The sequence below is a fragment of the Ascaphus truei genome, chromosome 15, assembly GCF_040206685.1.
Source record: "Ascaphus truei isolate aAscTru1 chromosome 15, aAscTru1.hap1, whole genome shotgun sequence".
Lineage (NCBI taxonomy): Eukaryota > Metazoa > Chordata > Amphibia > Anura > Ascaphidae > Ascaphus > Ascaphus truei.
Window position 1 is genome coordinate 51,972,677 of NC_134497.1, and position 27,318 is coordinate 51,999,994.

Here is a 27,318-nt window from a genome sequence, read left to right on the forward strand (position 1 = left end):
TTTTACTATATATTTCCAAACATTTTAATTATCTGTATAGCCAATTGTGCACTTCACCAGTATCAGTTTCTATTCATCACTTTTACTAAAATGCTGGATCTGGCATTTTTTTTTTTTTTTGCCATATATACACTTTATCAGGCATAAGGATAAGAACCGATGTGTGCTAAAGCTTAGCACTCTTTTGTGGATCTGGGCTTTATATCTGTAAGAGTTGGAAAACGTTTGATTCCTACTTGGTTCCTTCCCATTTCACCGACTCAAAGACTTGGGTCTCTTCAATATCTTGTGAAAGGGTCTTCCCTGTGTGTCAGGAAGATTTTAGAGCCATTCATTTGAATAGCCAAGGTCTCTTAAGGCCCCAAATTGCCCCTCAATGTGTGCAAGTAGCATGGGTGTTCCTCACTGCGGGTGTTTCCAAAGTCATGCCCCACAATGCCTTGCTGCTGTGTATGCAAAGCATTGTGGGGAGTTACTTTGGAAGCTCCTGCTGTAAGTACCCGCTATAGCCCCAACGTCAAGGTGCAGTTTGAAGCCTTCCCAAGTGTACAATCTCCCATAGGCTCAGGAACCCGCTATACTGGCCAATATCTGCCGTCATTTTCTTTGGAGCTAATCTCTTGGAGATACTTCACGATTCCCCCATTGGGAATCTCTACACCTTGAAGACTCCTTCATGGAATATAAGATAGGGGCCTATAGTTTACATTTTATTACTAACCCCACAAAAAAAGTGTAGACATATTCCAAACTGAAATACCAATGTAACCGTTGGTAGCTGTCCAATGGTGTATGAAAAAAAGTTAATATTGATGTTTCTCCTCGTGGCGGAACAGAACACACTGAACTGATGACATTTTTATTTTATTTATTTCATTCTTGAATTCTTACATGTTCCTGTGTAGGGTGAAACTAGAACTGTTGAAAATACATACACAAATTTGAGTACACCAATAACCAGATATTTCTTCTTTTTTTTTGTTTTTTTGCTAGACTATTTTCACAACCACGTGTGTGCTAGGTGATAAAACCAACACAGAAGCAAACTTTAGGTAGAATACTGGTCAGTAAAAACAAAGCGAAAAGAGCTACCAGATATACAGACAGGCTCAGTTCCACATTCACTACTGCATTTATCAAGCGCAAGTAATAACTGCATGTTTTGTTCGGCTAGAAGGAAATTTGAAAATCAGTGCGTGAATTTTGCTTTGAAACAGACAGATGAGGAGAGGTGGCCAACCCCGGTCCTCAAGGGCCACCAACAGGTCAGGGTTTAAGGATATCCCTGCTTCAGCACAGTTGGCTCAATCATTAACTGAGCCACCCTGTGCTGAAACAGGGATATTCCCAATACCTGGCCTGTCAGTGGCCCTTGAAGACTTGGGTTGGCCACCCCTGAGACAGAAGGACAAACACTTTTAGAAAAAGTTTACAGCCAAGTGGAATGTTAAAAGAGGGATTATACTGTGATACTGGGACAGAAATTACTTCATTTTAATACAGTACTTTATGCATTATTTAAAAAAAAATTTTTTTTGACCAATTGTTATTTTAGGTACCGCCGCCCAAAAAAATAGAATCTACAATTTTGTTGCTGAACAACATGTTCTAGTATCGCTTGTCGATTATGAATCAAAACCCAATCGTGTGGGAAAACCAGAGAGATTTTCAATGTAGGGAATGCAATTTATATATCGGGGGACTTGTTCAAACTGAACCATACAAATGTATTGTTATGCTGATCGAAGTACGGAGAGAATAATCATATGTAGGTGCTGTAAGGAAGGGCAAGTGGAACAATGTGCAATGGCTTTCATTAAAAAACAATATCAACAGTTAAAATACTGTGGCCAAAAAAAACAAAAAAAAAAAACAAAAAGGAAAACGACCAGATTTCTAAGATACTCCACAACAAATATTCATGGGAAGACCATACACAATTTTTATACATGTATTTTAGAAACGGACATCTGTAACCCTACATCAGCAACAGTAACTACCAATATCATTGTATTGTACAGCATATCTTCTGTGAGCCCCTGAAGTGTGTAAAAAAGTGGGTGTTTTTTTAATTCATTTTTTTTTTACAGTTTGTGGCAATTACACAATTTCAAAAATTCAATGCGACTATCAATATTCAAAAATGAGACTAGATTATGGCCAAGGCTTACAAACTGGGGTTTGTACGTAGTGTTCATCTCCAAAGGAAAATGCATCATCACAGAAACAATTTCAAGATAACATGGTCCTATCCCATCCCCAGGGTCACAGTATGATCACTAAACATTCTGTGCAGCGGATACAGCAGAATTGTACTTCGACTTTGTTTTATTATACGTTGAAGTTTTGGAAGAAAAAAACATCATAATCTCACTAGTCTACAATCAATTTTTTTTCAGTAACAAAACCCCGTAATCACAGTGTTCAGCTAAAAAAAGGGGGAGGGAGGGGGGGAAGACAACATTTAAATCATATCTATAAAAAAGAAAAATTAGAAATGCCACAAAATATATATCATATGTTAACCAAGGGTTGATAACTCCAGTCCTCAAGGGCCACCAACAGATCAGGTTAAGGACATCCCTGCCTCAGCACAGGTGGCATGATCACTGAGTGAGCCACTTGTGCTGAAGCAGGGATATCCCCAAAACCTGACCCATTGGTGGCCCTCGAGGACCGGAGTTGGCCCCTCCTGTGTTACTCTGGAGTAAAAACAGCCGCCATTTTTGTTTCCTTTCTTAATCTACACATTGTTCTGCTACACTGAAGTTGTGAAAGTCGATGTACTATTCTCTTTACTTGTCGCACAAAAGGGATATATGTGTATACAATAGAGAGTGACAGTGTAAAAAAAAAAAAAGGGTGAAGCGTGGCATCCACTAGTTGTCTCCCTCTACGATATCAGCTTCGTCTCCCAGGTTCTCTGAGGTCCATAGCTGCAAGAAAACACGCAGTCAGTACATACGGTACATGAGAAAACACACCGTACATATTATACATGAGAAAACACACAGTACATATTATACATGAGAAAACACACAGTCTGTACATACAATACATGGGCAAAGCCGCAGTCTGACAGTTTCATTACGTAAGGGCCTCTGAATGGAGAAGTCATTTAAGTGCTCCTTCCCCTTACTCCCCCACACTGTTCTTATCAGAGAGCCAATAAAGATATGGGGGGAGAAAACTGGGGCTGTACAAACACTTGCTGATCCCACAGTGCCATCCCACAAAAAGGGAGCAGGCAGAGGAAATCAAACCCCTCCCATGTCTAACTTGAATAAATGTAAAATACTTAGTTGCATAGTAAATGAGGTTGAAAAAAAGACATCCATCCATCAAGTTCAACCTATGCTAAATTTAGACAGGCACTTTTCTATATCCGTACTTACAGTATATTGATCCAGAGGAAGGCAAACAAAAAACCCCAGTGACATATCATCCAATGATATCTCATAAGGGGAAAAATAAATTCCTTTCCGACTCCAAATATTGGCAATTAGAATACTCCCTGTATCAACATCCTTCCCATGTATAATTATTTGGTATATCCCTGTATACACCTTTCCTTTCTAAAAAGATATCCAACTTTTTTTGGACAAATCTATTGTATCTGCCATCACAGTCTCCATGGGTAATGAATTGCACATTTTAACTGCCCTTACTGTAAAGAATCCTTTCCTTTGTTGCTGGTAAAATCTCCTTTCCTCCAACCTTAAGGCCTTGGCCATGTTTGGCGCTTGCTGGCGGAAGCGTGCAGACGCGCGCTCCCGCTCAGCACTGAGCCCCTACAGCCGCAATTAGAGCGGCTTTAGTAGGGGCTCACCTCCGCTTCCGCGCGCTTGCGGAAGCGCAGGTCTTAGGGGAATTTAAAATTCAGCCGCTTGCCGGCGAGACAGGCCGGTCACGTGAGCGGTTCGCCCAATGAGGGCGAACCAGCTCCGTGACGTCACTGGCCCGCCCCCGGCCAGTGACGCCCCCGCTCCCGGCCCGCCCCCTGACGGTCTGTCCCCCTTCTGCCCCGATCCCTGTCCCCCTTCTGCCCCGATCCCTGTCCCCCTTCTGCCCCGATCCATGTCCCCCTTCTGCCCCGATCCATGTCCCCCTTCTGCCCCGATCCATGTCCCCCTTCTGCCCCGATCCATGTCTCCTGTGTCTCCTGTGTGTGCATGTGTGTGCGTGCATTGTGTATGCATGTGTGTGTGCATGTGTGTGCGTGCATTGTGTATGCATGTGTGTGTGCATGTGTGTGCGTGCATTGTGTATGCATGTGTGTGTGTGTGTGTGTGTGTGTGTGTGCGCATGCGCGTGTATGCACGTGTGTGTATGCGTATGTGTGTGTATGTGTGTGCCTGTGTGTGTGCCTGTGTGTGTGCCTGTGTGTGTGCCTTTGTGTGTGTGTATGTGTATGCATGTGCGTGCGTGCGTGCGAATATATTTATCAAAGTTGCACAATGTTAATAAATAATTTATTCTCACATGTCTTTTTTTAATTTTTAAAATATTATATAATACACACACACACACACACACACACACAACTTCAAAGTGACACACACACTGACAGCTACCAAGTGAGACACACACAGTGATATCCGCCTCCCAAGCGCTTGCTTTCTCCTCTGTCAGGACAGCAAAAAGCTCCTGGTAGAGCGAGTGACAGAAAGCGAGAGCGAGCGGCAGAAAGCGAGAGCGAGCAGCAGCACCTAAGCGCTTACTATGTCCCAGGCCTAAGGGATGACCCCGTCTCCTTTGTACTGCCCTTGGGATGGATAGTTCTTTTGAAAGCTCCTTGTATTGTCCCCGAATATGTTTGTATATAGTTATCATAACCCCTCTTAGACACCTCTTTCCTAATGTAAATAAATCTAATTTAGCTAGCCTCTCCTCATAAATTAGATTGTCCTTCCCCTTTATTCATTTGGCGACTCTTCTCTGCAATCTCTAGTTCCATCATGTCTTTTATAAGGAGTGGTGCCCAAAATTGTACTCCATATTCCAGGTGTGGTCTTACTAATGCTTTGTAAAAGGGCATAATTATGTTTACTTCCCTTCCATCCATTGCCCGTTTGATGCAAGATACGATCTTGTTTGCCTTTGCAGCTACTGCATGACATTGGGCACTATTGCTAAGCCTGCTGTCTACAAGCACTCCTAAATCCTTCTCCATCAAGGATTCCCCCAATTTATCCCCATTTAATTTGTAAGTCGCTTGTTTATTCTTGCTTCCCAAATGCATAACCTTACATTTATCTATATTAAACCTCATCTGCATTTACTTGCCCACGTTTCCAGTCTCTCCAAGTCCTTCTGAAGAGAAATTACATCCTGCTCTGATTCTATTACCTTACACAATTTATTATCATCAGCAAAGATGGAGACTTTGCTCTCGATCCCAACCTCAAGGTCATTAATAAAACAAGTTAAAAAGCAGGGGTCCCAGTACCGATCCCTGAGGTACTCCATTCACAACTGTCACCCAACCTAAAAATTTCTATCTTTCAAAGTGAAAAAAACTAACAATAGCGCTCTAACACACCCTAAATGTGACAATATACAATTCAACCACATGTGTAAATAATAAAGCAATGTGATAATAATAACAATCAAGTGATCTAAAGAAAAATTTAAGAAACTTAGAAACAAACTGCAACCCTTGATAAAGACTGTTCCACTCGTCTTGCACCAGGTGATCCTCCAACAAATCAGGGGAGCTCGTCTCGTAGTTATGAAATAAAGAAACACTACATAGTGTAATACTGTTGTGAATAAATTTGCGCAAACAAAGCTCAAAAATGACTACTCACAATAAAGCAGTCAAATTCAGGCAGTCATCCAACTTATGTTGTTCCCTGTGTATACAGCAGCCACCAGCCCCCAACCTCCAAGGAGAAAAAAAGAAAAGAAACCATATAGTGCAGATGGTATTTAGTATTAAAAGGGATTAAAAAAATGCAGGCTTACACTTCATATGATCGAGGTAGGCAGTATGATATTATAGGTAGTGGGTGCTCATCTGGTCGCGATCCTTTTGAGTTCCTCACTATCCTCTGCTCCACCGCAATACTCTCGCGTCCACGCCAGGCACTCCCGTTGCGTCACTTCCGATTGTTAAGCGAACTTCCGGATCTGATGACAGGGGTGGACCTCAGTTGTTCTTCCTCTTTGGTATGGGCTGAAACACTCTACATGTTTCGCCGTTGTTACGGCTTCATCAGGAGTGTCTGTTGGCTGCTAAACTGGGTTTTAAATACTCTAAGGCCCTCCCTCTCTGTAACATTCTATTGGCCAAACAATTATGACTCACAGGCAATTTTATATAATTTATTATGCTGTTTTATATGCCACATTCGGCTATTTGTATAAATTGTACCTCCTTTTGGAATCATAAGAGGTTGTTTTTATCATATGTGCCGATTTAGGCAAAAATGTATGTAAACAATGCCCCTTTTTTAAATGAATGGAGGTGTATGCACCTAATCAACGCCCACTATCTCTGTTTGCCTGTGAGTCATAATTGTTTGGCCAATAGAATATTACAGCGAGGGAGGGCCTTAGAGTATTTAAAACCCAGTTTAGCAGCCAACAGACACTCCTGATTAAGCCGTAACAACGGCGAAACATGTAGAGTGTTTCAGCCCATACCAAAGAGGAAGAACAACTGAGGTCCACCCCTGTCATCAGATCCGGAAGTTCGCTTAACAACCGGAAGTGACGCAACGGGAGTGCCTGGCGTGGACGCAAGAGTATTGCGGTGGAGCAGAGGATAGTGAGGAACTCAAAAGGATCGCGACCAGATGAGCACCCACTACCTATAATATCATACTGCCTACCTCGATCATATGAAGTGTAAGCCTGCATTTTTTTAATCCCTTTTAATACTAAATACCATCTGCACTATATGGTCTCTTTTCTTCTTTTTTTCTCCTTGGAGGTTGGGGGCTGGTGGCTGCTGTATACACAGGGAACATCCACCCCTTAAGTTGGATGACTGCCTGAATTTGACTGCTTTATTGTGAGTAGTCATTTTTGAGCTTTTGTTTGCACAAATTTATTCACAACAGTATTACACTATGTAGTGTTTCTTTATTTCATAACTACGAGACGAGCTCCCCTGATTTGTTGGAGGAACTCAATCTTTCAACCAGTTTTCAATCCAGGTGCAAATATTTTTCCAGAGTCCAATTTGCTTTATTTTGTACACCAACCTTGTGTGGAACCGTATTAAAAGCCTTTGCAAAATCTAAGTAGACCACATCAAATACATTACCCTGGTCTAAATTCCTACTTACCTCCTCAAAGAAACAAATAAGGTTAGTTTGGCATGATCTATCCTTCATAAATCTATGCTATTAGTAATAATTTTGTTTTCCATTAGGTATTCCTGAATATTATCCCGTATTAAACCTTCAAGTAGTTTCCCTACTATTGAAGTCAGGCTTACAGGTCTGTAATTCCCCGGTAGTAATCTAGCTCCCTTTTTAAATATAGGCAGCACATCTTGTGGTACTGAGCCTGTAGAAATGGAGTCCTTGAATATTAAATATAATGGTTTGGCTATTAATGAGCTTAACTCCTTGAGAACTCTTGGATGTATGCCATCGGGGCCAGGTGCCTTATTTACTTTAATTTTATCAAGTCGCTTATGAACTTCTTCCTCAGTTAACCAATTGTTCATTAATATGGAGGTTGCGGCTTCCTCCTGCGGCACTACTATTGAAACTGATTATTCCCTGGTAAACACAGAGGCAAATAATGTGTTTAATACCTCTGCTTTTTCCTTATCTCCAATAATCTGCCTGCCCATCTCATACTGAAAGGGTCCTATATTTTCTGTTCTGATTTTTTGTTATTAAAAGTACTTATAGGCGAAATCAGTAAAATTCAGGGCATTATTGAAAACCCTGCTCTGATTGGATAATGCCCGGAATTTTAACCAATCAGTAATGCCCGGAATTTTAGCAGCTTGCAAAGTGCAGTTGTCAATCTGTTTATTTCCAGCCAATCAGCTTTCAGAACAGCCGAGACAGGGCAGGGGATTGGTCAAAAAGTATCAGCCACGGTTTGACTCCTCCCCCTCCCTAGCTGACAGATTTTCTGAGCAGATTCAGTTGAATTGGGGAGGATTTTAAACAGAAAGAAAACAAAACTGTGCACAACTAGTACTGATTAACACGTTAAAGAGAACCAGTAATTATTAAACTCTGATCTCCATACAGGTGCAAGTGACCAAAGGTGCAAATGAATAAAATATGTATGACCTTGTATTGAAGTGAACTAAATAGCGTCTGCAGCCGTCGTAATGGGTTGGCTCACCACCCCTGGAACTAGGAAATTAAACAAAAACAAAAAACAAAATACAGCACACTACGCTGATAGTGAAGTAAGTATTACAAAAATTTATAATAAAAGGTTAAATGTTCTGCAAGCATTATGAAAGCATGGAGGGGGTTACCGCACGCTGGAACCGGGAACCACAGGTCGGAGTCTCAGCTGGTTAATTCATACAGGTCGACAGTGAAGTAAACCGGTGATCCCAGGTCTACAGACACCCCCGGGTCTAACGGCAGTCAAGAATGTCCTTAGTGTAGCAGTGTGAGTAGGAGGGGCTGGTACACTTCCAATGTGGGATCATGAGTGCTCGTCGTGTCCCTAACTCTCCCCGACACTGTCGGCTCTTCCGATCACGTGACCCTGGTGCGCTGGTCACTCACTGATGACGCAGCTCTCGCGGGATCTTCTCCACAGACGCCAGGAATCGGTGTGTTCAGGCGCGGTGGACAGAAAGTTTAAGCAAACTTGCAGTGGGAGAAAATGTAGATGAAGCTAGTGTGCAGCTATTTGGCATTCGTCCAACGCGTTTCGTAGCGGAACGCTACTTCTTCAGGGAATGAGAAATTAGGGCAAGGGGTTAAAATAAATACCCATCAATCCTGGATGATAGGTCAAGTTCTCAAATTACCCGGCGAATCATCGGGCTTGCAGGGGAAAGTCAAACTGCTGCATACGTAATAAACATTTATACACTTAATGAGCAGCATAAAATACACAAGTGTACAGAATAAAGTACACATATAAAATTACAAGGATAAAACAATTAATGAACAGTAGATGCTGAAAGAGAAATATATCAAAATTAGAGATACAGTAATAATACCAACAACATTACTAAGATAATCTCAGAGAAGAATGATGAGAAAAAGGAATAATATATATAAGAGAGCAACTGATAATACACATACTATTAATAAAGGGACCAGATGTCTATGTCCTCATTTAACCCTTTCGGGGAGAGGGATTCAAGCTTATATATCCAGAAAGTCTCCTGATGGGAGAGACTTTTAACTCTATCTCCCCCTCTCCTCTCTCTAGGTACAATTTTAATTCCTCTAAACATGTGTTGAAGGATCCTTATTGTGATGTGACGCAAAATGGCGCGATAAACTATGTTTCTCATACAAACTTTTAATATTTCTAATGTGCTCCTGAATTCGTACTTTTAAACATCTTTTAGTACGGCCTACATGCCTACATACTGGAGGCTGCAAGCACAATTGATCAGGTACACTAGGTGGGTAGCGTTGCAATTAATGAAACTGTCGACCGCGAAGCTCTCACCAGTTGAATGTGACTTGAATGTTTTCCTCTCAGTGTGCAAATGTTTGCACACTGAGCAGTTCCCACAACTGAAATTACCATGGGCTTTACTGTTGAGCCATGATTTGGTGTCTACATGATTCGGTTTTAGTCCAACAACATCACTAGGGGCAAGTGAATGTTTAAGATTCTTAGCCCTCCTATAAATACATTTTGGGATGTCTGATGTGGTCACCTAAAACCGGATCATTACACAAGATCACCCAATGTTTTTTTTAACAATTTGTTCTATCTTATTATTCACAGAATTAAAGGTAGTGACAAAGGGTATCTCTATAGGACTGCCAGGGTCTCCTGTAGTATCCTTTACTCTGAGAATAAGCATGGACTGCCTGTCCATGTTCCTGACTCTTTCAAGATCTTTAAGCATGGACAGGCAGTCCATGCTTATTCCCAGAGTTAAAGGTTAAATGAGGACATAGACATCTGATCCCTTTATTAATAGTATTATCAGTTGCTCTCTTATACATATTGTTTTTTTTTTCTCATCATTCTTCTCTGAGATTATCTTAGTAATGTTGTTGGTATTATTTGATTACTGTATCTCTAATTGTGATCTATTTCTCTTTCAGCATCTACTGTTCATTGTTTTATCCTTGTAATTTTATGTGTGTACTTTATTCTGTACACTTGTGTATTTTATGCTGCTCATTAAGTGTATAAATGTTTATTACGTATGCAGCAGTTTGACTTTCCCCTGCAAGCCCGATGATTCGCCGGGTAATTTGAGAACTTGACCTATCATCCAGGATTGATGGGTATTTCTTTTAAACCCTTGCCCTAATTTCTCATTCCCTGAAGTAGCGTTCAGCTACGAAACGCGTTGGACGAATGCCAAATAGCTGCACACTAGCTTCATCTACATTTTCTCCCACTGCAAGTTTGCTTAAACTTTCTGTCCACCGCGCCTGAACACACCGATTCCTGGCGTCTGTGGAGAAGATCCCGCGAAAGCTGCGTCATCAGTGAGTGACCAGCGCACCAGGGTCACGTGATCGGAAGAGCCGACAGTGTCGGGGAGAGTTCGGGACACGACGAGCACTCATGATCCCACATTGGAAGTGTACCAGCCCCTCCTACTCACACTGCTACACTAAGGACATTCTTGACTGCCGTTAGACCCGGGGGGGTCTGTAGACCTGGGATCACCGGTTTACTTCACTGTCGACCTGTATGAATTAACCAGCTGAGACTCCGACCTGTGGTTCCCAGTTCCAGCGTGCGGTAACCCCCTTCCAAGCTTTCATGATGCTTGCAAAATCTTGCTTGATGTACGCAGAACATTTAACCTTTTATTATAAATTTTTGTAATACTTACTTCACTATCAGCGTAGTGTGCTGTGTTTTTTGTTTAATTTCCCGAATTGGAGGGGGGGGGGAGTCTGCAAAGAAGTAAGTGGCTGTCTGCAGTTTGTTTGTGGCTGCAGTTTGTGTGTGAGTGTGTGCTGTTGTGTTGTATATCTGTGAAGAGGTGCTGTGTGTGTATAGAGCTCCAGTGTGTGTCAGTAGCAGTGTTTATGGGTGTAGCATGTGTGTGTAGCAGCAGTTTGTGGGGTGTGTGTAGAGGTGCTGTGTTGTGTGTAGAGGTGGGAGAGCAAAATTTAGTAAGTGGCTGCATTTTTTATTGTGGCTGCAGTGTGTGTGTGTGTTGTGCTGTTGTATGTGTAGCAGTAGTTTGTGTGTGTGTAGAGCTGATGTGTGTGTGAGTATAGACCTACTGTGTGTGTATAGAGCTCCAGTGTGTGTGTGTGTGTGTCAGCGTCAGCAGCAGTGTTTATGGGTGTAGCATGTGTGTGTAGCAGCAGAGTTTGTACGTGTAGAGCTGCTGTGGTGTGTGTGTGTTTAGAGCTCCAGTGTGTGTGTGTGTGTGTGTGTGTGTGTGTGTGTGTGTGTGTGTCAGTAGCAGTGTGTATGGGTGTAGCGTGTGTGTGTAGCAGCAGAGTTTGTGTGTGTAGAGCTGCTGTGTGTGTAGAGCTGCTGTGTGTGTAGAGGTGCTGTATTGTGTCTAGAGCTCGTGTGCTTGTGTGTGTGTAGAGGCGCTGTGTTGTGTGTGTGCGCGTGCGCACACACAGAGGGGGCGGCAGTGTGTGGATATAGATATCTGCAGTGTAAGCGTATATAGAGGTGGTTTCATATATTTACCATTTTATTTTAATAATAAAATATATTTAACTATACAAAAGTGTCTATTTATGAAATAAGCATACATTTAGCCTAGAATAGTAATAATCCTCAGAACAGGGCATTATTGGCCAGTAATGCCCTGTTCTTCTGGGATTATTATTTAATTAAAGAACTTTTTAGGGTTGACCTTACTTTCTATTGCAATCCTTTTTTCATTATCCATTTTTGCTAATTTGATAGCTTTTTTGCAACTTTTATTCATTCCTTATAAATTCTGATATGATGTCTCCGTCCCTTCTGACTAAATCTATATGCCTGCCTCTTGTCCATTTTCTCCCCTACCTGTTTATTTACCCACATTGGCTTAGACTTGTTTTTTATTATATTTATTACCCAAGGGTACACACTGATAAGTGTGCTTTGCTAACAATGTTTTAAAGACTGCCCATTTATCTTCTACATTTTGTCCTGGAAAAATATCACCACAAGTTATAACTTGTAGATTATTCCTCAGTTTATGAAAATCTGCCTGTCCAAAATGTCAAGTCTTTGTTGAACTCATGTAATATGTTTTTTGATAATTTATTTAAAATTAGACGATGTTATGATATTATCACTGTTTCCCAGATGTTCCCGGACTTGAATATTTGTTATTACGTCTGCATGGTTTGGTATTACCAAATCCAGTACTGCCCCTCTCCTGGTTGGTTCCTCAATAATGTAATTGTCTTTAAGCACCCCAAAAACCTGTTTCCTTTTGTTGTAATGCTAATCTCATTGACCCAGTCTATGTCTGGATAATGAAAATCACCCATTATGCAAACATGACCCAGTTTTGATGACTTTTCCATTTGCAAAAGTATTTTAGCTTCCTCAATCTCACAGATATTTGGTAGTTTATAGCATATTCCCACAAACATTTTCTTTATACTTTTACCTCCACTGCTAATTTCTATCCACAAAGTCTCTACATTTTCATCATTCCCTTCATAGACATCATCCCTTACAATAGGTTTTAGATCCGGTTTAACATATAACACATACTCCATCTCCCCTTCTATTTGCTCGATTCTTCAGAAGGGACAAACCCGTTAAAATTAACTGCCCAGTCATGCGTTTCATCCCATCATGTTTCAGTAATATCTATTATATCAAACTGCTCCTTTGTAGCTATTAATTCAAGTTCCTCCATTTTATCGGTCAGGCTTCTTGCATTAGCAAGCCTGTACTATTATGTTATCTGCTCCTGCCTTTCTAGGCAAATTGGGTTTAGTCTTTAGAAGTCTTCTAGTATCTGTATTTACTATGGGTGTCTCACTGCTTGCCAAACTCGTACTTGCACACATTCTACATCCATAACCCCTTGCTATTTCCCCATCTAATCTATTTAGTTTGTCTGTTTCTTGCCCCTCCATCGTCCATCTTAGTCTAAAATCTCCGCCAACATTTTTAACATTATCCCCTAGCACCAAAGATCCCTCTTCATTGAGGTGCAATCCGTCCCTACCATAAAGATTTCACCTCTAAGAAAAGGAGTCCCAGTGCTCTAAAAACCCAAACCCCTCCTTCCTACACTACTTTCTCAGGCACGCATTAACCTCCCTAATCTCAGACTCTCTCTCTGGCACATGGCACTGGTAGTATTTCAGAAAATACTACCTGTGAGGTCTTTGCTTTCAGCTTGCGGCCTAGATCCCCAAATTATTATTATTATTTTTTTTTAGGACCCTCCATCTCTCTCGGTCATTGGTGCCAACGTGTACCAAGGTGTCAGATTTGGGTAAACAAGGTGAGACCCCTTTAACATATCACTAGAGTCAGTTCACTTGGGTACTAGGGGGATTACCCCTTTAACAAGTCCTCAAACATCTAACACTGTACGCTGCGCTGACATTCAACTTACTGTAAGATTGTCCCTTAATAGCTGCATGATCAGCGTGCTGTCTTTGTAGGACTCCTCGTTCAGCGTGTCCAGTTCAGCTATTGCCTCATCAAATGCCTGCAATTCAAATACGGTTTGTTGTTACCTGTTACACACAAATGCAACAAAACAAGTAAAGCGTAGAGCCGGATCCCCAAAATACGTGTGTCGTAAAATCAGGAGTGGGAATGTGTTCACATAGCAACATTACAATCAGTGTGTCCAAACACACGGGAAAGGAGTAGTCCAAGTGAGAAACCATCCCCCCCCCACCCTCCACCAAGAGAAAGGTGGTAATAGCCTTTCCTGTACCCAACTCCAGTCCTCAAGCGCCACCAACAGGCCAGGTATTAGGAATATTCCTGCTTCAGCACCGTGGCTCAGTCATTCTGACTCTAGCAAAAAATGGCAGTAAAGCAGCAATCTCTGCCTTTTATATAGACAGAGACACACACTTTTAACCTCATTTGAAACAAGGGGCTTCCGAGAGCAGAGTCCCAGCACTCCAAGCCACGGGGGACCACTTGGTTTCTGAGAGATCACATTTTACAATTTCCTTACAAGAATTCTTGTCCGGGTAAAAACAACATGGCCACTCAGAACATCCTCCCTCTGAGCTGTCAGACAGCTGCGACACCATCATGAGCTGACATTTGGTGAAACCGGAGCCACCTTTCTTTTCATTGCAAGTAGCGGCAAAAGTAAAAAATAAATCTGTGTTGGCCCTCAGGAGCCGAGCGCACCCAGGAAGTAAAAAAGAAAACTTCATGGGGGGCAAAATTGTAGTTTTGAAGGAGCGTATGCTCACTACCTCCACCCCCTCAAAAAAAACAAAAATAAGCTTTCCCCCTGGGTTGGAAGCAGGTGGTCCCTGGAGCCGAACCCCGTTAATTTTAACTCCGGAGACCTTCAAAGTGGTGCCGGCATCTCGGTGCAATTTAAAAAGGCCCTGGTCACGCTGGCCAACAGGAAGACGCCACAAGATGTCACAGCAACTCTTCCAAACGCTGTCTTTATTTATTTTTAAACCGATGCACAGGGGAAGTGTTTGAAATATTTAGTGCCCGGGAGGTTAAAATGGAGATCTCCCCAGAGCCCAGTGCAAAGGTTACCAAGGTCAGCTCAGACTCTAGAGATGGAGAAATTATTATTTTTGTTTCCAAAATTAGGAGCGGGACCTGCTGAGGGGACAAGATCCTAACATTATATGGAGTTAAACACGTATAGGATTCTGGGGGGGCGTAGGAGGCTGCTTTAAGGGGAGGATATCTATGAAGATGGGGTCTATTTATTAGGGCAAAAGTGGTGCAGTTCTGGGGCAAATAAAATCGGCACCGTTAATATGAAAGGAAGATAAAATCCCATTGAAAGTAATAGAATATTTAGCTTTGATACGTCTGCATATTGTGTTCAGAATTACGGCACGTTTGCCTTACAGCAACAGAACATGTATTTTTTTTATATACCTGGGAAGTAGGGTGTCTCTGGAGCTGAACCCCGTTAATTTCAGCTCCGGGGGCCCCCTACTCCCCGAGATGCAGACCTCTGTAGGGGGCGCCGTTGGCAGCTCCGCAGGTTTAAAGCTCCCGGTCACACAGGCCAATAGGAAGCCGTAAGGTAGGACATCACGGCTTCCTATTGGCCTGCGTGACGTGGGAGCTTTAACGCCACCATTTCGATAGCCCAGCCAGAGCTGCCACCCCCTACAGGAGGTATCACAGGAAGCAGGGGTCCTGGGAGAAGAAACTGACGCGGCTCAGCTCTGGAGACCCCCTGCTTCAACACTAACGCAATAAACAAATGTCAAAGGAAACCAGATATGCTGCTTTAACAACAAAAAAATAAAAAATGATTATACCTTCACAAAACAATCTCTACGGCAAAATATGGACGTTTCCCAGTTGTGTGCGCGAGTTACTTACTGCCTTCGCTAGACTGCACGCTTTGTCAGGGGAGTTGAGAATTTCGTAGTAAAACACGGAGAAGTTCAGGGCCAGTCCAAGTCGGATGGGGTGCGTCGGCTGCATCTCGCTCTTACTAATTTCGAATGCTTCCTGATAAGACTGCTGAGAGCTGGTTACCGTCACTACCGAGAAAGAAGATTACATTAGAGATGGCAGGTAAAAGAGAAAGTCACCATTTTTTTCCTGAGGCACGAAACTGCTCAGATTAATTCTTTGTAAATGCAATTGCGTTTATTGGTGAACGGCTGCAGGCGCCTTTGCCATCGGAGCTTATACAGTGATGGAATAATCCAGCTACACTTAAACCGAAATAAATACCTGACAAAGATTAGAAAACATCGTCCTAATTGTGGCCCTGAAGGAAGAGCCCTACAGAGTAAAGCAGCACTACCGGTTGCATTGCTTGCATTTTTGTTTGTTCTTGGATTGAAGCAGGGGGTCTCTGGAGCTGAACCCCTTTAATTTCAGCTCCGGGGACCCCCTGATTCCAGAGAAACTTATCTCCGTAGCGGTGCCGGTACCTCTGCAGCCAGGGAGCTTGTGTGCATAACAAAATGGCGACGTTTAAATGCCCCCAGTCACTCGGGCCAATAGGAAGCCATGACGTCATCCCTTGTGGCTTCCTATTGGCCACGACATTTAAACTGCACAGAGGTACCGGCACTGCTACGGATGTCTGAATCTCTGGAAGCAGGGGGTCCCTGGAGCTGAAATTTATGGGGTACTACTCCGGAGACACCCTGCTCAATCCTATAGCAAAATATAAGTAGAATAAAGCAAGCAACACAACCTTTAGTGCCTCTTTAAACATCTGAACAAATACTGCACCACGAAAGCAAGCGAAACCCCCACCGTACGCTTATGGTCCAAAAATGCCCCATTAGTTGTAACAAAAAATATGAATCTATATTCAGAATAGCAAAGAGAGGGATCAGGACAGGGCAAATTGGGATGCCCCAAGGAAAGAAAGGGGACTGGGGAAAATGAAACAAAATAGAGTGGGTGCTACAGGCAAAGACCTCGTCAAGGAAAAAGCTCTGCCTCTCCCTCCAGCTGTTGTGGCATCCTGATTGGAGGACAGTTACTATGGCGATGCCCAGTCCCCTGGACGCTTTCCCGGGGCCTCTGGAATGCAAGAGACTTCCCTCACTTTCTCTAGACCTGGCGCGATTGCGTCATGACACGGACGCGTGACGCTACCAGGAAGTAACACTAATCAGCAGAGGCAGGTGTTTTCTGAAGCAGTGGCGGCGGACTGGAGCAGCTGGAGGGAGGTGGGTGGCTGTTTCGGGTTGTGGACACTATTTAAAGGGGTTCTGGTAATTTAATCTGTTCCCTGATATTATTATTGAAGTATTTTACTTTATATGTTTTGTCAATTGGATGCAGCATTGGGCACCCCCTGTCTCTTGTTCCCTGATGACGTTGACGATAGATGTGTTTGACCATCACATTCATTAAATGATTCTTTTGCAGTGGGCTGGTGGGTGGGCTTGCCACCTTCCACCCCCTTCTATATTCAGTAAAAACATTTATTTTCATATACAGAAACTCAAAATACCGTGACAGGTCAACGCAAATAACCCATCTGCATTAAATAGAAAAAAAATTAGTCTACTGGGGTTAGGCCACGAAACTAGGTCGTTACAGTACAAACAAGGCCAAAATATATTGCTCTAATCGTGGTTTTGGCGGTAACACCAAGCAGCAGAAATCCTCACTAGATCCTGACGATATTTCGGGCAGTATGCACCTGTAAGGTGCAGACCCCGCACAAATGCAAAACAGTGAAAGGATCACGCTTAATAGGTTAAAACGACATCATTGTGTATACAGATCCTGGCTTCAGTGTTCCTGTTTGCCGGGACATGCTATTCTACACCAATTGTCACTGTATTGGATGGAAACAGGACAGGTCGTGTTATCTGGGGTGACAATGAAGTCTCGGGTGAGAAAACAGAACCCCGCATATGTGAGATTGTTGGCGAAACCCATTAGACGTCTTGGAGATACTATTTTTTAATAAAATCAACGTATCACCCAAATGACATTTTATTTGCCACAAACTAGTCCCGGTTGGCGCGGTGCTTGGAAGGGATACTCACGTTGTTTGCTGTCCCCGGACGCGACTTCGGAAAGGTACCGATAATAATCCCCTTTCATTTTCAAGTAGAAAACTTTGCTTTCCGGTGGGGTGGCATTCACAATCAGAAACTTGTCCAGGAGTTCCTACAAAATGAAGTAAGCGGGTTAAAGAGCCATATTTCATGCTTTGCATAGAGCAGACGCAATGACACGGTGAACATACAATTCATAGTGGGTGTGTGTGTATTGTATGTCTTTATTTATATAGCGCCATAAATGTACATAGCTGGATTGTAATCATCACAGTAGTTGTAATCATAAATAACAAATAATATAAATAACAGGTCATGGGAATAAGTGCTTCAGACATAAAAGTAAAATTAAGGAAGAGGAGTGCCTGCTCCGAGGAGCTTACAATCTAATTGGTAGGTAGGGAGAACGTACAGAGACAGTAGGAGGGAATTCTAGTAAGTGCGTCTGCAGGGGGCCAAGCTTTATGTATCACGTGTCCAGAATTATCCAGTGCTATTCATATGCTTCTTTAAGCAAATGTGTCTTAAAGTAGGTCTTAAAGGTGGATAGAGAGGGTGCTAGTCGGGTACTGAGGGGAAGGGCATTCCAGAGGAGCGGGGCAGTCAGTGAGAAAGGTTTAAGGCGGGAGAGGGCTTTAGATACAAAGGGGGTAGAAAGAAGACATCCTTGAGAAGAACGCAAGAGTCGGGATGGTGCATAGCAAGAAATTAGGGCTGAGATGTAAGGAGGGGCAGAAGAGTGTAAAGCTTTAAAAGTGGAGAGGAGAATTGAGCGTGAGATGCGGGATTTGATCGGAAGCCAGGAGAGGGATTTCAGGAGGGGGGGAGACGCGGAGACAGATTTAGGAAAGAGTAGAGTGATTCTCGCAGCAGTGTTTAGGATAGATTGTAGGAGAGACAGGTGAGAGGCAGGGAGGCCGGACAGCAGGAGGTTACAGTAATCGAGACGGGAGAGAATGAGGGCCTGAGTCAGAGTTTTAGCAGTCGAGTAACAGAGGAAAGGGCGTATCTTTGTGATATTGCAGAGGAAAAAGCGACAAGTTTTAGAAACGATTTGAATGCGAGAGGAGAATGTGGGAGAGGAATCGCGTGTGACCCCTAGGCAGCGTGCTTGGGCTACTGGGTGAATGATCGTATTTCCAACAGTAATGTGGAAGGAGGTAGTAGGGCCAGGTTTGGGAGGAAGTATAAGGAGCTCTGTTTTAGCTATGTTAAGTTTCAGTCGGCGGATGGCCATCCAGGATGATATTCCAGAGAGACATTCAGAAACTTTGGTCTGTATAGAAGGTGTAAGGTCAGGGGTTGAAAGAAATGTGTGTGTCGTCAGCATAGAGGTGATATTTAAACCCAAAAGATGTTATTAGGTCACCTAGAGAGAGTGTGTAAAGAGAAAAGAGAAGGGGTCCCAGGACAGAGCCCTGGGGTACCTCCACAGAGAGATCAATAGAGGAGGAGGTGTTAGCAGAAGAGACACTGAAAGTACGATGGGAGAGGTAAGAGGAAATCCAGGATAGAGCTTTGTTATGAATACCAAGAGTATGGAGAATGTGGAGGAGAAGAGGGTGGTCCACGGTGTCAAATGCTGCAGAGAGGACTAGTAATATGAGCAGAGTGTAATGACCTCGGTCTTTGGCAGCATGGAGGTGGTCGTCGGTGTGTGTGTGTGTGTAAAATTACCATCAAGCTACTACAAAATTATTACGTACCTTAGTGTGTGGGGTTATGGGTGCGATTTTACTACAGTATCGAGTTGTGTATGGGGGGAAAAAAAATCCCCTCTATTCTCCCTCCAAATAACATAGGGATACCGATCTGCTCAAAAAGGCACAGACCTGAGGTGCCTGGGAGACATGCAAATTAGATATACTTTGATTATTTAGAGGCATCTAAACCCACACTTCTTGAAAGCATTTCAATAAGAACTATATTAAGTTGTCAAGCCTAATGCACCATGTGAGTAATGGGGTACTGGTGTCGGGCCCAACAGGATCAGAACCCTCAACCTCTAGTAGTCTGGCCAACAGCTCTAGTAGTGTGAGCTAAACCAGCTGATGGGTAGCACCAGTCAGCATACAGTTGTGCCCATGTCCTCTTATAATAATCACAGTTTTCTACATAAAATTATGCCGTTCCTCTATTAAAAACACATAATTTGAGAGATTTTGCCTCTAGTACCCCACCATTGTGCTTTCATTTCATAGGCACGAACAAAGCAAAGAACCTGTCCTTGAATGGGTTGCTGGATCTATACATCCATAACAAAGGCATAGCTGTTACATAATGTTTCATATGTATTAGATAGTTTAGGGGTCATGTCGTGGGAGGGGGGGAGGGGAAGAGAATTTGTGCTAAAAGCAATTCAGTGTGCAGTATTTCAAATAATGCATTTTTCATTGCCACAATTCTTTGTTCCATCCTTTTAGGTTATCCAAATGGATATTAGAAAGGAACAGTTTGCCCCAAAAAGGACCTATGTCGATAGGGAGCTCAATTAGAGGTTTTTAAACGTAGAGTTCTAACCTGGTTTATCTTTTGTCCTAGCAATAAGGGGTTAAACAAGATTAATTGTGCGTGGAGATGGCATCCTACCCAATGAGCATCAATCTAACAGATCCTTCCTAAGCATTAATGTTCCTGCCCATATATTACCATTCTGCCAGTGCACATCCATCAGCACGCAATCAGGGAGCAATTTGCTTCTTCAGCAGATGTCAATTTATAAACAATTTGGTTATAATAGGCTGTGTTACTATGGAAAACGCATCACGTCACAGCGATGTCATTTTATTTTTTTAGGTCTAAACTACGGACTGATCTGAATGCAATTAATCACCACGGCCGCTCCATGTGCATGACACCTGTACTGGGGCGGGCAGAGAGATTCATTATTCCCTTTGGGTGGGATACAGGGCAATAGTCTACACGGATTAATAGTTATAATGAGGAAGGAGAGGGGGGGGCAAGGCAGGAGGAAGAGGCGAGGGTTGGAGGGGGAAGGAGGAGGGGGGGAAAGGAGAGGGGAAAAGGAGGTCTATTTTGATCTGGTTTTGCTCAGCAATTCTACTTGGAAGCCAAGTAGAACAAAGAAAAACCAGCCAAACAAATACAAAAATTAAAAACAACAAGTGCACTGTAAATAAAATAAAGTGTACTAAAAATGAAGGGTTAGTACAAAATAATCCAGAGTGCGTGATATCGAGCAGAGCCCCCCGCCTGACGCCCACTGAGAGGCAAACTCTGAAACCGTCCCAGTGGACTCGGCGTACGTGTACTCTGCCCGGATACGGGAGTGCACCAGCGCCCGGAACATGGCCACGATGTTTGTTGGGACCTCCCTCTCCAAACACTGCTTCCTGGTCTTATAAATGGCTAGCTTAGCCAATGCCAGGAGCAGGTTGACGAGGAGATCCCTAGGCTTATTGTTCCGGGACACTGGGCACCCAAAAATAAAAAGGTGAGGGGAAAAGTGCAGCCAGAACAGCAAGAGAAGGCTCCTCAAGGTGGATAAGAGGGGCTGCAGTCTGGCGCAGCTAAAATAAATATGGTACACGGACTCTCGCTCGCCACAGAAGGGGCAGGTGGCGGGGGAGTCCATGAAGTGGGTCAAGTACTCTCCCGTGCTCAGTGCACCTTGGTGGACTCTCCAACTCAAATCCCCGGCGAGACGGGGAACCAACTCTGAATAGTTCCCTCCACCGGGGCCTCTCGCCCTCATTTGCAGGAAGTACCTGCCTCCAGATGGTAACGGGGCGGGCGACAAGGGCAAGAGTGGGAGGAGGAAGGGGGAAGGAGGAGAGGCGAGTGTGTATACACATTTTACACAGCTTCTACTTAATTGGCACTGGTTTGTTCACAGAAGACAATGAGAAGGACAGTCCAGTACTTCAATGCATGTGCTAGATTCAATTCAGAAAGAAGTTATTGATGAAATAAAAAGCGCCCACTACTGACATCCTACACATAGAATGTAACGCACACCTCTGTACACGCGTGTTATCTGTAGTACTGGGAGGCCGAATTCTACTGTCTACGTAATACGCACCCTCTGTGTTTTCCTGACCAGGTGAAGAATGAGAACAGTATGATGCGAATTACGTTATCTTAGGGGTAGAAGAAACCCCCTCTGGCAGCAAAGGAGATAGACTAGTAAAATAGACAAAGCTTAACACCACTCGCATCATTAAAGACACAAATTACCAACAGGGAGAGGATCACGGAGCAGAATTATAATGTAAACAAAGGCTGCGACCCATCTCTGGGAACAAATGTGCTGTGTTTGTAGCTGCAATGCTGCTTCTATATTTATACTGCAGACCTGGGCAAAGTAGGATTTTCAGCCACATATACAGAATATCCCTCGTGGTGGCAGAATTAATGACGGTGCATCCTTGCGTCAAAATGAGCCAATGGCAGAGCTGCCGTAAAGACTCTGCTATTTCAAGATTCAATGTACAATTATTTCCATAGCAACCTAAAACGTGAGGCACTTAACCCCTTCCTGAGGGACCTGCAATGCACAGACAGGAGGAGACCATCCTTTTTAACATATCTTTTGTGTTGTGTTCCCAGTAAGAAGAACCCCTCCCCTGTATGAGCCACGAACCTATTTTCTCATCGTGTGAGAGGATATGGACAGAATTTTGCCTGCATGGAGACCAAGGATAAGGACATGTGATCGACAAGCTGTCAAGTGTCAGATCTGAAGAGGAAAGCATTAGATTTCTAAAGGAATGTTTTTGTGTACACACACACACACACACACACTAAAGTGGCTTTACCTCTTGGGTTTTATTTCATTAATTTGTTTACTAGGCTTGAAGCAGCACGTCTCCAGAGTTGAAACGCATTGATTTCAGCTCCGGGACCCCCTGCTGCCCGAGATACTTATATCTGAAGGCACTGAACGTACACGCTGGGTACACAGAATCTCTGAAGGTCCCGCGGGCCAATAGGAAACAGCGACGTCATCTCTTGCGCGTTTGTATTGGCCAGCGTGACTCTGGACCTTTAAAACAGAAGTTAAATACCAGCATCACCTTCTGATGTATATCGGGGAGAAGGTGGTTTCCAGAGCTGAAATCAACATGGTTCAGCTCCAGAGACCCCTTGATTCCCAGCTAGTATAATATAGATGGCAAAATCCCCTTAAACCCTTAAGAGTTCCCACGGGCATAGTCACTACATCATGGGGACTGGCACGCTAAGGGGCCGCTTGACGGTGTGATGACATCATGCTGTTTTTTCCCGGGTTAGATCGCGTCACCATGTCACGTTGGACGCGATCTAACCAGTGAGCAAATGGAATAGGATGGCCCCATCTCGTTCGTTTCCCCCAAAACGCCGCCACGAGCACGGTGCCCGCTATTTAAAGCAATCACAGTGCCACCGATTGTGCCACCTGTGCTGAAGCAGGTACATCCCTAATACCTGGCATGTTGGTGGCCCTTGAGGACTGGAGTTAGCCACTCCTGGGCTAAATAATAGCGTGTGCTGATTTACTGCCTATAATCCATACAGTAACAATGTTCTGGCCTCACAGACTGGACCATTATCATGGTGATCGTGCATAAGCAATCTATTGTTTAAGAATCCAACATGGCATGCCTCACCCAGAAGAAAGGATGTAGACAAGGCATGGTGTACTAGTGAAAAATTAGTGAATAAGCGCTAGTTATAAAATACAACATCCAATAGTGTAAATAATATCTGTGTAAAAATGCCAATGTCCTTGAAGTTCAAAAGCAGCCTGACCGGCCCAGCTGGCTTTCTCCAAAACCAGAAAGGACTTGGATATGCAAATGACCTATATGGCGCCAATGATAACAATCATAAAAAAGAGTCTATTAAGCCAATTTGCAATTCGCCACATTCTAGTGCCCAAATGTTTCTTGTCGTGGTCTCACCCAATCATGAAGGTATGTGGATGGCAAAATAATTTTTTTTTTTGTCATCCACATATCTTCATGATTGGGTGAGACCACGAGAAACATTTGGACACTACAATTTGGCGAATCACACCTGGAATCATCTAAGGGTTTGGTTGGCTTAATCAATGGTCTTCTGGATCTCAACCACGTGACCGGTTGGTGAAGCAACTGCGTGGTTGCAGGAACAGGCCCACCGAACTCACATAACGTGAACCTAAGTGGAGGATCCACCTCGTGTTCGGAGTCCTAGACGTGGCCTCCTTAGCAAACAAGCATTAATATAGTGACTTGCTGTAGGTTACAGCAGAATCGTACATGTGATCGTGGCCATCTCGCTGTAATAAAGTCTTCACCGGCTATGGTCGCAAGGGACCCTTTGCTGCAGCCGTTGCTGGACACTCAGGCACGATACCACGGCAAGTTAATTTATTGGTTTTAGCGGCTAGGGTAAGGGGGTTAGGCTGGCAGGGTACGGGGAAGGGGGTTAGGCTGGCAGGGTACGGGGAAGGAGGTTAGGCTGGCAGGGTACGGGGAAGGGGGTTAGGCTGGCAGGGTACGGGGGTTAGGCTGGCAGGGTAAGAGCATGTTAGGTTTGTAGGGTAAGGGGTAGCGTTGGGGGGTTTTAGGGTAGGGTTGGTGGGCTTACTTTGGTGGTGGAGAGATGCCCCGACAGCGATTTAAGTAGTGGCTAAACGTCGGTGGTCATTTAGTCGCGGAAAAACCAGCACAACCAAATGTCCTAGAACGGGTTACAGGGCCTCATGACGTTCAGGATTCATCGGGCACTGAACGGCTTTAATAACCATTTGCAACCGAGTCTCTGGAGAACTACTCATGTTCATAATTCCCGTACGAACACAGTTTAAACCAGCTATGCTACACATACGCATTGAAAAGCTTTCACTGACAAACATGTTAAAGTGAGCAAATGTAAACATGGCAATAAGAGATCATGGAATGGGTTACAGCAAATATCGAGCACAAGTGCAAATACGTCACTGTTTTGGATGAAGGGGAACATTTCACTTCTGAAATTGTTACACCAACATTTTACCATTGTCACATCAAGTTAAAGACTGTTTGAGAATTTAATGCCACAAAGATAAATGACATTAAGAAAACGCCTCCCTCTGAGGTTTTGGCAAACTGAATATATCGCCAAATCCCAAAGGTGAATTTTACATTTGCTTTACTGCTCATCTCCTCACAAGACCCACATTGTGTGGAAAGCGCCACAACAGGAAAACATGAAGCCTTTCTTATACAAATCAGCAGATTCCCTCTACCCATCACATCCTCATTTTGTGCAGTGAGGCTCTACATCAGGAGAGACCAACACCAGTCCTCAAGGGCCACCAACAGGTTGGGTTTTGAGGCTCTCTCTGCTTCAGCCCAGGTGGCTCAATCAGTAGCTTGGTCAACGACTGAGCCACCTGTACGGAAACAGGGATATCCTTAAAACCCGACCTGTTGGTGGCCCTTGAGGACTGGAGTTGGCCACCCCTAATGTACATCAATTCCTTTGCCTTCTGTAGCCTCCAACATTACAGGAATCAAATCTTTCTTAAAAACGGGCAACTATGATTCCGAGTATAGTATTTGTGTAACATCAGTATTATATGAACGGCCTCCGATTTGCTTAATCAATATTGTTACGAATAACTGCAAAAATATACGGTCTAGCGTGGGGATGGCCAGACTTTTCAGGCGTGACTACAAATGGATACATTTTGGGGCGGGCCACTATTCTACTGCCCTTCCTCGCTCACTCAGCTTCCCACCCCAGCTAAGAATGTAACCATGGGGAGACCAGAGGTGGAGAGGAGCTGTGGGGGCTGCAGAAGTTGGGCCCAAGTTCTAGTGCGATTGCGGGCCATTCCACATGCCGTCACGGGACACCCTTGGTCCAGCAGTTATTAACAAACAACACTGGCTGTATGCTATTAAACAGTGTAAAAACACAAAGTCGCAACGTCTTGGCTTATTTTCCCTGTAGCTATAAATGAAACCTCCAGTAACGTAGGTTTTCTGCATTACCAGAACATCATTGCAGATATCCTGCAACTCGGCCTCGATTTTTTCACGGTACTCCCGCGCCATCTGCTGCTTCTTGTCGTTGCCCTCGGTCTTCTGCTCGATGCTGGAGATGACGCGCCAGGAGGAACGGCGAGCCCCGACGACGTTTTTGTAGGCGACGGACAGCAAGTTCCGCTCCTCGTTAGACAGCTCGTTACCCTGCTCGGTCACGGCCTTCATCGCCGCAGCCATGTCGTCATAGCGCTCGGCCTGTTCGGCGAGCTTGGCCTTCTGTACCAGTTCACTCTTGTCCATGATGAACTGGAAAAGGTGGAAATGCAATAAAACATTAGTACACAGTTAAATCACGGCTTTTTGGAGGCGTAACTATAAATTATTTCAGCAAGTGTGCTTATTAAAAAAAACAAAAAAACACACACACGTTATTTTCACTGAAGTCCTTAAAGCAGAAACAGAACAAATATAAAATACTGTTTTTGTTAATTTTTGCCTGATTATTATACTGGTTTCAAATGTTACTGTGGCCATCGCTAAATGAGTGAATGGCAGCAGCCATGTTAACCTCCCAGGGGGAAACATTTTCTGCTCCCGATATCTCAAGAACTCAACTCCTGACCTTACAGCAGCCCTCCCGAGACACTTGTTTTTTTATTTTATAAAGCAAGTGGAAGATCCCGAGCAGTCCAGTGGCCAGGGAAAAGAAAGCACAGCGCAACAGAAAACGGGAACCACCGTGGTTTCCCGATAAAAAGGTAGAATTTAATCTTCTTAACAGGAACACATCAGTAGCACAGGCATTGAACAGGAGTGATTTTATATAGCACAGGCACTAAACAGGAGTGATTTTATCTTTGATAAAGCGCTTGGAACAGCGCGAAACGCGCAAGAGGATCCCTCCTGTTCAATGCTTGTGCTACTGATGTGTTCCTGTTAAGAATAAATCTATCCTCTCTCCTCCTCGGGATCTTCAACTTGCTTTGTATACCTCAAGGGAGATGCATGCACCTTCTTGGGACCAGATAGTCTTCAAGTGCTGAGTAGTGATCTTTTCTATGCTGTTACTGTGATTAATCTATTACACACTGAGGGGGCTATACAAATTGTAGCCATAGGAGTGAAGTGGGGAGGGTCCGTGTACAATCAGGATCTAGGAGATTTACCTGCCACTCAGTTATGGGCCTTTGCCTCCAAACGGATTTGCAACCCTGACTTGGATTACAAAGAGTCTTTATCTGGATGGACATTCGTGTACCCTACCCTAAATACCCTAAAGGGGTATTGCATACCACATGATTTATGTCTTATGATACTCACAAAAGCACTATCAGTATGTTCCGATCCAGCTCCTGTTTACATCTCACTGCTGTTACATTTATTTGGATTGCATTTATCCATCTGTTACAATAGGTTGTGTAGCACTAGTGTGAGATTGCTTGTCTCATTGTTTCTATTTTTTCTATAGTAGGGGGGGGGGGGTCTCCTAAATTGAACTGCGTTGATTTAAGCTCCGGGGACCCCTTGCTTCCCGAGACATACCTCGTAGGGGGTGCCGGTAGCAGCAGGGCGAG

The 27,318-nt window shown here is 43.7% G+C and overlaps 1 protein-coding gene across 1 annotated transcript in view; it reads right to left on the reverse strand.

The window, feature by feature from the left end:
* Positions 1-851: 851 nt before the first annotated feature.
* Positions 852-27,318, reverse strand: part of YWHAB (tyrosine 3-monooxygenase/tryptophan 5-monooxygenase activation protein beta) — a 35,832-nt gene continuing 9,365 nt past the window's right edge. Inside the window, exons 2-6 of the mRNA XM_075572595.1 lie at positions 25,751-26,050; positions 17,775-17,898; positions 15,628-15,791; positions 13,688-13,783; positions 852-2,936 (exon numbers count right to left, since the gene is read on the reverse strand). Of these exons, the coding sequence (XP_075428710.1) occupies positions 2,880-2,936; positions 13,688-13,783; positions 15,628-15,791; positions 17,775-17,898; positions 25,751-26,044 (735 nt within the window). The 5' untranslated portion in view covers positions 26,045-26,050 and the 3' untranslated portion in view covers positions 852-2,879. The remainder of the gene's footprint in view (positions 2,937-13,687; positions 13,784-15,627; positions 15,792-17,774; positions 17,899-25,750; positions 26,051-27,318) is intronic.